At 39.5% G+C, this 13,191-nt stretch overlaps 2 protein-coding genes across 2 annotated transcripts; both read right to left on the bottom strand.

Annotated features, from left to right (window-relative positions):
* Positions 1-666: 666 nt before the first annotated feature.
* LOC131346393 (macrophage mannose receptor 1-like) lies at positions 667-13,191 on the bottom strand. The gene is made up of 4 exons (XM_058379806.1): positions 13,014-13,191; positions 12,391-12,732; positions 11,959-12,192; positions 667-952 (listed from the first exon to the last, which is right to left on the bottom strand). The coding sequence occupies exons 1-4, from the start codon at positions 13,189-13,191 to the stop codon at positions 819-821; spliced, it is 888 nt and encodes a 295-aa protein (XP_058235789.1). The 3' UTR covers positions 667-818.
* LOC131346673 (macrophage mannose receptor 1-like) lies at positions 857-5,354 on the bottom strand. The gene is made up of 3 exons (XM_058380245.1): positions 3,788-5,354; positions 3,274-3,615; positions 857-1,149 (listed from the first exon to the last, which is right to left on the bottom strand). Exons 1-3 carry the CDS (start codon positions 4,236-4,238, stop codon positions 989-991), a joined length of 954 nt encoding a protein of 317 aa, XP_058236228.1. The 5' UTR covers positions 4,239-5,354; the 3' UTR covers positions 857-988.

Here is a 13,191-nt window from a genome sequence, read left to right as displayed (position 1 = left end):
ATGGAGGAATTCCACTCAGCTCACCCAGATCGTCCTGCCCCCCGCCCTCGGGGGAGACCACCGGGAGGTGTTTGTAGAGGGGGGGCTATGTAACATCCCAACCTGAATGCGAACCCTCTCCAGAATACTAATTGCTCACGTGACTCTCTGACTGGTTTCCCAAGGACATAAATACCCCATGCACGCATTGTTTTACGCGAAGTATCGTCCTCACGTGACCTACTGAGCGTTTCTGTGTTTGAGAATGATTTTGTGTATTATCCTTGGCTGTTTTCCATGTCCGATTCTTGCCTTGCCTCCGATATTGATTTCCGTGCATGACCCTGCCTGTTTCTCTGATTACGTGCTTCGTTTTGTGCTTTCAGTTTTGTTTTCTCGTCCCAGTGGTTTTTCAGTTTTTGACTCATGTTTGTTTTTTGACTGCGTGATTATTATTAATAAAGATCCGCTTATGGATTCGACTCCTGTGGCCTGCGGCTCCTCTTTACAGTAACACACTACAGATCATGCTTTATGGAAACAGTGGAGTTTACTTAGTACAACATTAAAAATATGAAATATCTGCATTAAGAGCATACAATAATAATAATAATAATAATAATAATAATAATAATAATAATGTGTAGAAGAGTATAAATGAGACAGTACTGTGTATCAGCTGATGTTGGATACAGATGTTGGACCACAGCTTGTCTTCAGTCTTTAAGTTTAATACAACAAATCTTCAAATAAAAGAAATGATATTTATATTCTTTTATATAAAGAATATAAGGAAAAGCTTACTGGCATAATGCATGCATACAAAAACACCACACAAATTAACCTTCATAGGTAGAGCAGATGAAGTTGAGTTTTTCGCTCTGAGGCAGGCTGATCCACTTCTGCTCTCCTCCAGACTGCACTGCTTCGGTTCTCTCCTCATGGCTGCAGTCTTCGAACCCTGTCCCATTGCCTGGAGCCCAGTCCTGGTAGCAGATCATCTCTCCATTCACCCAGTACCAGAAGCCCAGAGCACAGGTGTGACACAGGCCGAGCCACATGTGTTCAGATCTGTGTGCACTGAGACCAGGTCATGATGATGGTTCCTGCAGTATTTCAGAGCTTCTTTCCAGGTCAGATTCTCCTTAACCAAGATCAGCTTATCTGAAACTATAAGGGAAAAGCATCTACACAGTCTATAAATATAAAGATACACTGTGTGCACAATTATTAGGCAAATGAGTATTCTGACTAAATATTTTTTTTGCATATATTCTAAGTCCAAGCTGTATAAACATGAATGCTTATTGCAGTTAATCATATCAGGTGAAGTATATTTGTGTAATGATGGAGGGTGTGGCCTAAGGAGATCAAAACCCTATATCAAGGTATGCATAATTATTAGGCAGCTTTTTTCCTCAGGCAAAATGTGCCAAAAAAGAGATTAACTGACTCTGAAAAGTCAAAAATTCTTTCAGAGGGATGTAACTCTCTTGAAATTGATTGATATTGCTGCATGATCACAGAACCATCAAATGTTTTGTTGCAAATAGTCAACAGGGTCACAAGAAATGTGTTGAGAAAAAAAGATGCAAAGTAACTACTAAAGATTTGTGAAGAAACCCATTATCCTCCAGTGCTGTCATTTTCCTGAACTGCAACCTACCTGGAGTCCCCAGAAGTACACAGTGTTCTGTGCTCAGAGACAGGGCCAAGGGAAGGAAGGCTGAAACCTGACCACCACAGAACATGACACATAAGCTTAAATGTCACGACTGGCCCTAGAAATATCTAAAGACAGATTTTACGGTTCTTCAGACTGATAGGATGAGAATGACTCTTGACAGACCAGATTTATTGGCACATGGGTGGATCAGTAATGGGCACAGAGCTCCACTTCGAATCAAGGAGCAAGGTGGATAGGTATGGGCTGGTATTATTGAAGATGAGCTAGTTGGACCTTATCTGGTTGCAGATGGACTCAAAATCAACTCCCAGTTTTTAAAAAGACAGTTTTTAAAAGACAGTGGTACAAGAAAAAGTCTGCATCTTTCAAGAAGGCCATGATATTTATATAAGACAGTGCTCCACTGCATGCATAAAAGTACTCCACTGCGTGGCTAGCCAGTAAAGGCCTTACGATGATAAGGAATAATGACATGGCTCCCTTCCTCACCTGACCTAAACCCTACTGAGATCATGTGGGCTCTTCTTAAACGATAGATTTACAGTGAAGGAAAACAGTACACCTCTCTGAACAGTGTCTGGGAAGCTGTGGTTGCTGATGCACAAAAAGTTGATCCTCAACAGATCAAGAAACTCCATGAATGGAAGGCTAATGAGTGTCATTGAAAAGAAGGGTGGCTTTATTGGTCACTGATTTATTTATTTTTTTGAAATGTCAGAAATGTTTATTTGTAAATTTTGAGCTGTTTGTTTATTATAACTTTAAACGATGAAAAGCAAGTGAGATGAGAAGTTTGATGTTTTTCATTTAGTTGCATAATAAATCTGCACACTAATAAATAAAAAGAAAGCCAAAACCTCACTTTTACGTCCTTAAATATTCGGGTTTGAGGTTTTTTAACATTTTGGATTAACCGAGACCACTGTAGTTGTTCAATAATGAAATTAATCCTCAAAAATACAACCTGCCTAATAATTGTGTACACAGTGTATATACAGTGTGAAATTCTGTGGTCAGTAGATACGTTTACATGGACACTTTTTAATCAGATCGGACTGAATTCAATCAGATTGACCAATCAGATCGCAGTGTTTACATGAACGCGGTATAAAGTAATCAGATTGTTATGAGCGTTTACATGACACATGATTAGAATCAGATTAGATCTTTTGACATGTGCACAGTCCATGAAAACAGGATTCCCACCGTTTTGCTTAGTGCCCTCCATTTTACCTACGACAACATCCGTACGTCATATATCATTCTTGCTTCATTGCACATGCGCAGAACTTTCCAGGAACATATTCCATCCGATTAAGTGTTTACATGTCCTCTCGTTCGGACTAAAAATGGTTTAAACCACCCCTTACCATCCGATTGAAATTTTAATCGGATGTGGCAAATTCCATCCGACTGATATGTTTACATGACACTTTTTTAATCTGATTGTGCTTCTAGTCCTGTTACGATCGGATTATGTAAATGCACCTAGTGTTATATATCAGAGGGACATTCTTTCAAAACAACACAAAAACACAACAAAAAAGGTGTTGAGTAATCCTGTGTACTAAGAAATAAACAGAGATGTTGAGTGTAATGTAACTCACTCTCAATGCAGATGAACGGGAGTTTTTCTGTGCAGTCCACATCACTCCAGTAACGTTTCTCAGACTCAGACACTGCAGAACAGTTCAAACCTCCACTGGGTTTGTCAGAGCTCCAGTATCTGAATGAGGAGTTACTCTGATCTGACCACTTCCAGGAGTCATTAAACAGACCGATCCAAGCTTTCGTAAGCAATGAACTATTAATCACTCTCCAGATCTCCTCATTCTCAGTTTGGTTCCTCACACTGACCAGGTCAGTGTATTTCTCTCTACAGTAGATCTGAGCATCATACCACCTCTTTGTCTCATTAATCACTACATATTTAGGGTTTGTGTTCATTTCTAAGAAAAAGCAAAATGAATAGCTCATTAATGACTACATTAGATTTCTGCCTTTTGTGCTAACAAAAGAAAACAAATATCAAGAAAAATAACAAATACAAAATTAAAACTTTTAATATTTTATTACTGTAAACTTATTAAATGTATTTATATATTTATTAATATTTCCTACCTTCATAACATACAAAATGTTTTAATGACACACAGTTGACATCATTCCACTTTCCATCATTTTTATACATCTCAGCACAGAACTGATAGGCCACACCACCATTAGGTTCTCCACTCCTCCAGTTTCTGTAAGTGTCTCTGCCTCTGTAGAAAGTTTGGTCTGCCAGAGACCACTGCCATTTCCCAGGTCCCTCTCTCTGTAGACCAATCCAAGCTTTCTTTGCATTTTCCTTCATCAGTGTGTGATTCAGCTTCTTTATCTCTCTTATGTTGTTGATGGTTGCCAGATCAGTGTATTTCACTCTGCAGTAAGTCTGAGCTTCACTCCAGGTTTTATTCTCATTTACAAAGTGATAGTGATGAGGAATATATGCCATTATATCACAAACTACTATGGGAAACATTATAATGTTAAAAAAAGTACCACAAAAGGACAAAAATGCTAATTCCATAAACTTGCAGCTAGATCATAAATAAACACACAAATTTACACATATCACAACTTTTTATCTATAAGTAAACATTTTCTTAGGAGCTAAAATTAAATGATCACACTGTCTGTAATGATTGTGCTATAAACACAAACACACACAACTTATATTGCACACAACACTGACCTGAGAAGAACAGTCTAACAAAACCCCATTTATGATTCATGTCTGTAAATAAATAAATTAATGAACAAGTAAATAAAGATATTTTTACGTTTAGAAATGATATTGGTTTCTCATTATTACTTATGAAAGATATAAACATTGTCTTTGTTTGACCTAAGTTTCATATCTGACCAGTCACTCGGGTCTTTATGAGAGAAACAACCTCCTGTTTTGTGTCAGGATCCCAGACCCCATTTTATTAAACATTACCTTGTTTATTTACCTTGTGTACAGTTAACGGTGATGTGCTCGGTGTTTTGTGAACATTGGAGCAGCCAGTAATGTGTCACAGAGCGACATGATGCTGAAAAGGGGTGGGGTTTAAATGATTACATCATCAGGAGGATACTGGATATTGTGGTACGTCGTCTAGTCAAATGAACTCCTCTCCTTCCCTGCAGCACACTGACCTCTGCCTTCTGACATACCATTACATTTCATTTACTTTTTTATGCTAAGAAGAATCTCTTGAGTGGTAAAAATAATCTCCCTTCTCTTTAAACAAATCTGTGTTGATGTTTTCATGGTACTTTTAAGTATTTTATTCTGAATATCAGCAGTCCAAAACACATGCAGTCACATAGTCAAATATTCAGATATCAGGATAATGTAGTGATCACAAGGAAAAAATCTGTCAAGCCCTAGTCTAGAGTTAATTCAACCCCTAGTCTAGAGATAAACAATAAACCAGAAACTATGGTGGAGAATCACCTAGGTCTCTCTGGCTGTAAATATGGAATGTCACGCCCCATGTTACACCTTTCTGGTGTAAGCTGAGATTCATGATGATGATGAGCAACACACGCACACACACACACACACACACACACACACACACACACACTCCTACTTGAGAAAAGCAAGTCAACTGAAATAATCTGACATTTTGGTGAAAAAAAATTTAAAACAACATTTTTCTCTGTTATATATAATTTATTCTCTGTGTTATAATGCATTTCTGTAATTATTACTATGAAAAGTACTAAAAGTATATAATAAACTCAACTACAAACATGTAAACAAGTAGAATATTCATACCTGGAATGTTTCTCCTGGACTTTACTGCTGCAGTGAATAGTATAAAAGCTCCCAGGTTGTGTGTTGTGAGTTTGTTCACTCGTCTTTCTGCTCTTCTTCTTCTCACCTTCTGCCCCTGAACTGGACAGAGATCACATTATATCCCTGTCCTCTTTCATCAGCCCCTCCCATCCCATCCCTTCACAGCTTTATTTTCCTATCAGGAACAACATCAGAGCTGCCGGCGCCGGCGAACAGGAAGCATCAATTACTTTGCATGTTGATAGAGACCTTTAAAAAAACTAATAAATGACAGTCTGACCAGAGAAAAGCTCTAAGTCTTGAAAATTTTTAGACTTCTTTGTAGGGATGGGCGGATCGATCCTAAAGTATCGATATTTTTGATACTGCCTCTGTATCAAAAGAATCGATTCTCAAAAGCAAGTATCAATCCTATCTGTTTTTTAAACAATTGATTTTAGAACATTTTCATAGAAGTAGTATGCTGTATAGTATATAAATACACTTAAATCGGAACGTCAACGGGAACTATATCTTCTTCCACTGTATCACCGCATTCGCTCACTCAGTCCAAGGCAGGTTTAAAAGGGGTTCGTTTGAGTGCATCGCTGCAGTCATGACTGAAAAAAATAGGAAGCATAATCTGGAGTTATTTCACTCCAGTTAATAATGATGAAGCTTTATGTGACATTTGTCAAAAAACAATACACCACTGTGGCAATACCACAAATATGAATAAGGATTTAAAAGCAAAACACCCTATAGAGCACGACGAAGTACAGCTGAGGCGAGCAGAGGAGGTAACACAGACATGACCTCCATCTTCTGGCTTGAGGCAGAGTTCTTTAGCAGAATCCTTTCAGAGAGGTGGACATTATCCAGGTACCAAGTGGTGACTAGATTATTTGAATACAAAAAGTCGAGTCATATTTATCATAGCTATACTCTGTACAATACAAATTGTTTCAGATATGAAGATATTGCAGTATTTCATGTGGAGCAGAATATTACACTGCATATAAGTATTTAAACTGGATTTTTTATTTTAAACAGTAGGATTTTTATTAAAACCTTTTATACATTTTTCATCAGCCTATATCTATTTTTGTTTCTGATACCTGGTGGATATTCTTAATGAAATAATTTATATATTGTTTATAGAATTTAAAACATGTTTATTAAATAAATTACGTAGTTTAAGTGTCAAGTAATACCTGGGAGGGATTTACTATCATTATAAATTCTTAATGCCTGTAACACAGCTTTAAGAACATAATATATGTATTATATTTTATAGATGACTCACAGAGAGCATCAGAAATTACAAGAAGCATAGGAGAGATGATTGTAAGGGACCTCCAGCCAATCTCAGTTGTAGAAGACAGAGGATTTATTGCTCTTGTCAAGATTCTTGATCCACGTTACCAGATCCCTAGCCGGAAAAAGCTGATGGAGGGCACAAGGCAGCATTACAAGATGCGAACCATGTCATTCTCACAACAGATATGTGGACCTCAAGGTCCACAGAATCATATTAATCTGTGACCTACCATTTTATTGACAACTGGCAAATGCAGACATTTGTGCTAGAAACCTGCCATTTCAGTCTACAGCACACAGCTGACAATATTAGTGCAGAGCTGAAAAGAATAGCTGAAGAGTGGGGCATAAGTCAAAAGGTGCTTGCAGTTGTCACAACGGTGCGAATATGGTGCAAATATGGCTTCTGCAGTACATAAGGCTGGGTGGAAGCATTACCCATGTTTTGCCCACACATTAAACTTGGTGGTCAAAGATGCAATAAAAGCATCTCCTGAGACCTCTCACCTGCTGGAAAAATGCAGAATCATTATATCCTTTTTCCACCACAGCACAAAAGCCACAGAGAAGCTTAAACAGATACAAAATCAACTAAAAGTGGCAGAACATAAACTGATTATTTCAGTTGAAACCAGATGGAATTCAGCTCTCTTATTCACCTGATCACTGAGGCCTTGAAACCTTTTGAGGAGGCAACACGTGAAATATCAGCAGAAAAATACATTTCTGTCTCAGAGGTCATTCTTCTAGTATCACTGCTGCTTAGAGCAACTGCTGCCAGTGAGCATCAAGGTAGCTCTTTTGCCACAGAACTGGCACAGCAATGTCAGCGTAGATTCCGTGGGATTGAAACCATACACAGCCTTGCTGCCAGCACCTTTCTTGATATTAGGTTTAAACACCTGGCATTTCATGACAAAGATCATGTAGAAGCTGTGAAAAAGTGACTCCTATCTGAAATGTGAGATGTCCACTTGGCTGCTGCACCACTAGGAGCTACCTCAACATCTGTATTAAGGTCTGTGTTAGAACCTACAGCAAGCTGTGCCTCATCAGTGACAGTGACTCCTCCAGTGACCCCACATGCTGCATCATCTACAGCTAAAGGAGGCATATGGGGGAATTTGACTTGCAGGTTCTATCAGCACAACAACAATCAGGAATCAGTGATTCTATAATTGAAATGTGTCGCTATGCTGAAGAAAAAATAGTTCCCCGAACACAAGACCCATTAGTTTGGTGAGAAATCATGAACAAACCTTAACAGCTCTCAGCAAACTAGCAAAAAAATATCTTGGGATCACTGCATCACCTGTCCCTTCTGAGAAAATTTTTTCCAAAGCAGGGGAGTTGATCAGTCAAAGAAGAAACAGGCTAAAGGGGAAAAATGTCAACATTCTCTTGTTCCTTCACAAAAACTTATAAATCAGGTCTAAATCTATCATTTAATGTTTTACACAGATGGGCCGTGTATAGCAGTACATGCACAAATGAAGATTCTAACTTAAATGTAAGATTCAACCTGAACTTCAGCTGATTTGACATTTAAATAATTTAAAGTGTTTCTAGCCTCACAGACATCCCTGGTTTGATTTTCAGTGCATTCCAGTCTACTGACTTTTATCAAGGTTTTTTTTATTTATTTATTTATTTATTTATTTATTTATTTATTTATTTATTCAAAAGCAAGAGAGTCGATCAGTCAAAGAAAAAAAAGGCTCAGGAGGACAATGTTAATGTCAACATTCACTTGTTTCATCTCAAAAACCTGTAAAAGGAAGAAATGATGAAACATTACTTGACAAATATTGAAAACGGTTTGTAGAATATGTTATATATTTGTTGTACAAGTTGCTATTTGATTAATAGTGTTCAGTATTTTTAAATAAATGTAGCAAAAAGAACTCATTTCTATTGCAGTTTATTTAATATTAATAATGATGGCTCAAAAGACACTATAAAATCACTTACATAAAAATATTTCATAGAAGTATCGGTATCGGTATCAATATCGGCGATACTTGTCTTGAAAGTACTTGGTATCGGATCAAAAAGAAAATAAGTGGTATCACCCATCCCTACTTCTTTGATTTGTCAGCTAGCTGTGTGTGTGTGTGTGTGTATGTATGTGTGTGTGTGTTTATGAACAGGAGGCTTTGTAAACAAACATTTGCATAAAATCCATAGCTGGTCTGAGACAGTTGAAATAACATGATGCAGCATCATTGGTTTAATCTTTTTGTCATGGTGACACAGAAATACACTACCCATCAGTCCCTGCATGTCACATGATCTTTCTATACATTCACTCATCACTCAAACTTCTTTCCTGTTTCTCCTTAATTAGCACCACTATATCAGAGGACAATACGGCCTTAAAAACAACAAGGGCCAAACTGTCCTGAACAAAACAGAGAGGCAAAGCATGCACATGCCCAGAGAATCCATGGACACTTTCAGGACAGCGGAGACACCCGGCACATGTGGCAGGGCAACCAGACAGTGATGCCTCCCTCCCAGATGCCCTTTATGACTTCTACACTCTGTTTGAGGTTCATTACAACCTGGCAGCAAGGAATACCATCACTCCCCATGGTGACCAGGTGCTCTGTCTAAGCACGGTTGATGTGAGGAGAACTCTATTCAGAGTTAACCCACGGAAGTCTACTGGACCAGACAACATTCCTGGCAGATTGCTCAGGAAAAGTGCAGAACAGTAAGCGGAAATCTTCACTGACATCTTCAACATTTCCCTGAGCACCACCATTGTTCCTACATGCCTCAAGACAACGACCATCGTCCCCATGCCGAAGAAGTCTATAGTATCCTGCCTCACTGACTATCATCCTGTTGCACTCACACCCATCATGATGAAGTGCTTGAGATGCTTATCATGAGGCACATCAAGATACAGCTAACACCCTCACTGGACCACTCAGGGCTGTGTGCTCAGCCCATTGTTGTTCACTCTACTGACTAATGACTGTGCAGCAATGCACAGCTCAAAACACATCATCAAGTTTGCCGTTGACACGAGCATGGTGGGTCTCATCAGCAAGACGAATCAGCATACAGAGAGGAGGTGCAACACCTCACAGCCTGGGGTAATGCCAACAACCTGTCTCTGAACATGGACAAAACAAAAGAGATGCATTTTGACTTTAGGAGAGCACATAGAGGGCATTCTCTGCTGTACATTGATGGACCCTCTGTGCAGATTGTCAAGAACACCAACCTTGGTGTTCATCCAGTGGAGAACTTCTCCTGGTCACTCAGCTGAGAAGATCATTGGAGTCTCTCTTCCCTCTGTCATTTACATTTACACCACACACTGCATCCGCAAAACCAACAGCAGAATGTATGATGTTCCCACACACCCCTCAAACACACTCTGCACCCTCCTGCCATCTGGAAAGAGGTACCTAAGATTTTGAGCCCTCACAACAAGACTGTGTAACAATTTCTTCCCTCAAGCCATCAGGATCCTCATCATCCAGAACTGAACAATACCAAAGTCACACACACACACGCTCAACTGTCAGATCTGATCTCAACACATACATATCTATAACTCTCTCTCTCTCTCTCTCTCTCTCTCTCTCACTCACTCACTCTGCTACAATGTAAAGTAGTGAGTGTACAGCCTGTATAACAGTGTAAATTTGCTGTCCCCTCAAAATAACTCAACACACAGCCATTAATGTCTAAACTGTTGGTAACAAAAGTGACTACACCCCTAAGTGGAAATGTCCAAATTGGGCCCAATTAGCCATTTACCCTCCCCGGTGTCATGTGACTCGTTAGTGTTACAAGGTCTCAGGTGTGAATGGGGAGCAGGTCTGTTAAATTTGGTGTTATCGCTCTCACACTCTCTCATACTGGTCACTGGAAGTTCAACATGGCACCTCATGGCAAAGAACTCTCTGAGGATCTGAAAAAAAGAATTGTTGCTCTACATAAAGGCTAGGCTATAAGAAGATTGCCAAGACCCTGAAACTGAGCTGCAGCATGGTGGACAAGACCATACAGCGGTTTTACAGGACAGGTTCCACTCAGAACAAGCCTCGCCATGGTCCGCCAAAGAAGTTGAGTGCATCTGCTCAGCGTCATATCTGGAGGTTGTTATTGGGAAATAGATGTATGAGTGCTGCCAGCATTGCTGCAGAGGTTGAAGGGGTGGGGGGTCAGCCTGTCAGTGCTCAAACCATACGCTGCACACTGCATCAAATTGGTCTGCATGGCTGTCGTCCCAAAAGGAAGCCTCTACTAAAGATGATGCACAAGTAAGCGTGCATACGGTTTGCTGAAGACAAGCAGACTAAGGACATGGATTACTGGAATTATGTCCTGTGGTCCGATGAGACCAAGATAAACTTATTTGGTTCAGATGGTGTCAAGCGTGTGTGCCTGCACTTGTGTACACATGGAGCTTCAGACACACTTCCTCGACAAAGTGTTCCCATAGTGTCAGTCATGATGCAGCATCTCGTTCCCTTCTCAGGGAACTGTGTTGCATATGTAACCTGTTGTAGTTTTGTTTGTCCTAAGCTATGTCTGACCAGTCACATGTTCAACAACCTCCTGTTTTATAAACCATTATAAACCATTACTTTATTTATTTAAGCTTGTGTACAGTTAAAAGCAATGTGCTCAGTGTTTTCTGATGATTGGAACAGGCAGTAATGTGTTACAGAGTCATATGATGCTGAAAAGGGGTGTGGTTTAAATGATTACATCATCAGGAGAATACTGGATATTGTGGTCATCTAGGCAAATGAACAAAGCTAAAAAACAATAGACCACAAACTGTGGTGGAGAATCACCTAGGTCTCTCTGGCTGTGAATATGGAATGTCATGCCCCATGTTATACCTTTCTGCTACACCTACAGTACATCCCAACAAATGGCTTCATTTTTGACCAACAAATATCAGGATAGAGAAAATGTGAAAAAAAAATTGGCTTGGATCTAAAGAACGTAGCAACATAAAACTAACTGGGAAATTACACTGGGATTCATGCTGGTGATGAGCAAACAAGTTTACACACACACACTCAGACTTGAGTTTTTTGCTCTGAGACAGGCTGATCCACTTCTGCTCTCCTCCAGAAGACTGCACTGCACTAATGGCTGCAGTCTTCAAACCCTGTCCCGTTGCCCGGAGCCCAGTCCTGGTAGCAGATCATCTCTCCATTCACCCAGTACCAGAAGCCCAGAGCGCAGGTGTGATGCAGGCCGAGCCACACGTGTTCAGTGGAGGTGTTTTGAGCCACTTCCTTCACCCAGAGCTGCATCTCCTCAGTGCGCACTGAGACCAGGTCATGATGATGGTTCCTGCAGTATCTCAGAGCTTCTTTCCAGGTCAGATTCTCCTTAACCAGGATCAGCTTATCTGAATATACAAGGGAATAAACATTGTACCAGAAATATGCATTCCAACATCTTCACAGTCTGTAATATATACAGTATGGAATTCTGCACAGTGTTATATATCAGAGGGACATTCTTTCAAAAAACACATAACTAAAAGGTGTTGAGTAATCCTGTGTACTAAGAAATAAACAGAGATGTTGAGTGTAATGGAACTCACTCTCAATGCAGATGAACGGGAGTTTTTCTGTGCAGTTCACATCACTCCAGTAACGTTGCCCAGACTCAGACACTGCAGAACAGTTCAAACCTCCACTGGGTTTGTCAGAGCTCCAGTATCTGAATGAGGAGTTACTCTGATCTGACCACTTCCAGGAGTCATTAAACAGACCGATCCAAACATTCTGATGCACTGAACTATTAATCATTCTCCAGATCTCATCATTCTCAGTTTGGTTCCTCACACTGACCAGGTCAGTGTATTTCTCTCTGCAGTAGATCTGAGCATCATACCAGCTCTTTGTCTCATTAATCACTACATATTTAGTCTTTGTGTTCTTTTCTAAAAAAAAGCACAATGAATAGCTTATTTATGAATATGATAGATTTCTGCCTTTTGTGCCTACAAAGGAACTTTAACAAGAAAGTGAAAATGAGAACAAATATCAAGAAAAATAACACAATACTAAAAAAATACAAAACTAAAAGATTTTTCATTACTGTAACATTATTAAACAATTTTTTTATTAACGTTTCTCACCTTTATAACATACAAAATGATTTAATGTCTCACAGTTGTTATCATTCCACTTTCCATCATTTTTATACATCTCAGCACAGAACTGATGGCCACACCACCATTAGGTTCTCCACTCCTCCAGTTTCTGTAAGTGTCTCCGTCTCTGTAGAAAGTTGCCAGAGACCACTGCCATTTCCCAGGTCCCTCTCTCTGTAGACCAATCCAAGCTTTCTTTGCATTTTTCTTCATCAGTGTGTAATTCAGCTTCTTCATCTCTCCCAT

This window comes from Hemibagrus wyckioides, linkage group LG26 (assembly GCF_019097595.1).
Source record: "Hemibagrus wyckioides isolate EC202008001 linkage group LG26, SWU_Hwy_1.0, whole genome shotgun sequence".
In the NCBI taxonomy this organism is placed as follows: Eukaryota; Metazoa; Chordata; class Actinopteri; order Siluriformes; family Bagridae; genus Hemibagrus; species Hemibagrus wyckioides.
This window is presented reverse-complemented; position numbering and strand designations above follow the sequence as displayed.

What these genes read in the sequence shown, in the direction of transcription:
- LOC131346393 (XM_058379806.1), bottom strand. Translation starts at nt 13,191, where the DNA reads ATGGGAGAGATGAAGAAGCTGAATTACACACTGATGAAGAAAAATGCA. An exon ending in CCCGTTCATCTGCATTGAGA is followed by an intron (nt 12,193 to 12,390) that starts GTGAGTTCCATT and finishes TTGTATATTCAG; the next exon opens with ATAAGCTGATCCTGGTTAAG. An exon ending in CTACCAGGACTGGGCTCCGG is followed by an intron (nt 953 to 11,958) that starts GCAACGGGACAG and finishes ACTGGGCTCCAG; the next exon opens with GCAATGGGACAGGGTTCGAA.
- LOC131346673 (XM_058380245.1), bottom strand. Translation starts at nt 4,238, where the DNA reads ATGGAATTAGCATTTTTGTCCTTTTGTGGTACTTTTTTTAACATTATA. An exon ending in ACATTTTGTATGTTATGAAG is followed by an intron (nt 3,616 to 3,787) that starts GTAGGAAATATT and finishes GCTTTTTCTTAG; the next exon opens with AAATGAACACAAACCCTAAA. An exon ending in CCCGTTCATCTGCATTGAGA is followed by an intron (nt 1,150 to 3,273) that starts GTGAGTTACATT and finishes TTTCCCTTATAG; the next exon opens with TTTCAGATAAGCTGATCTTG.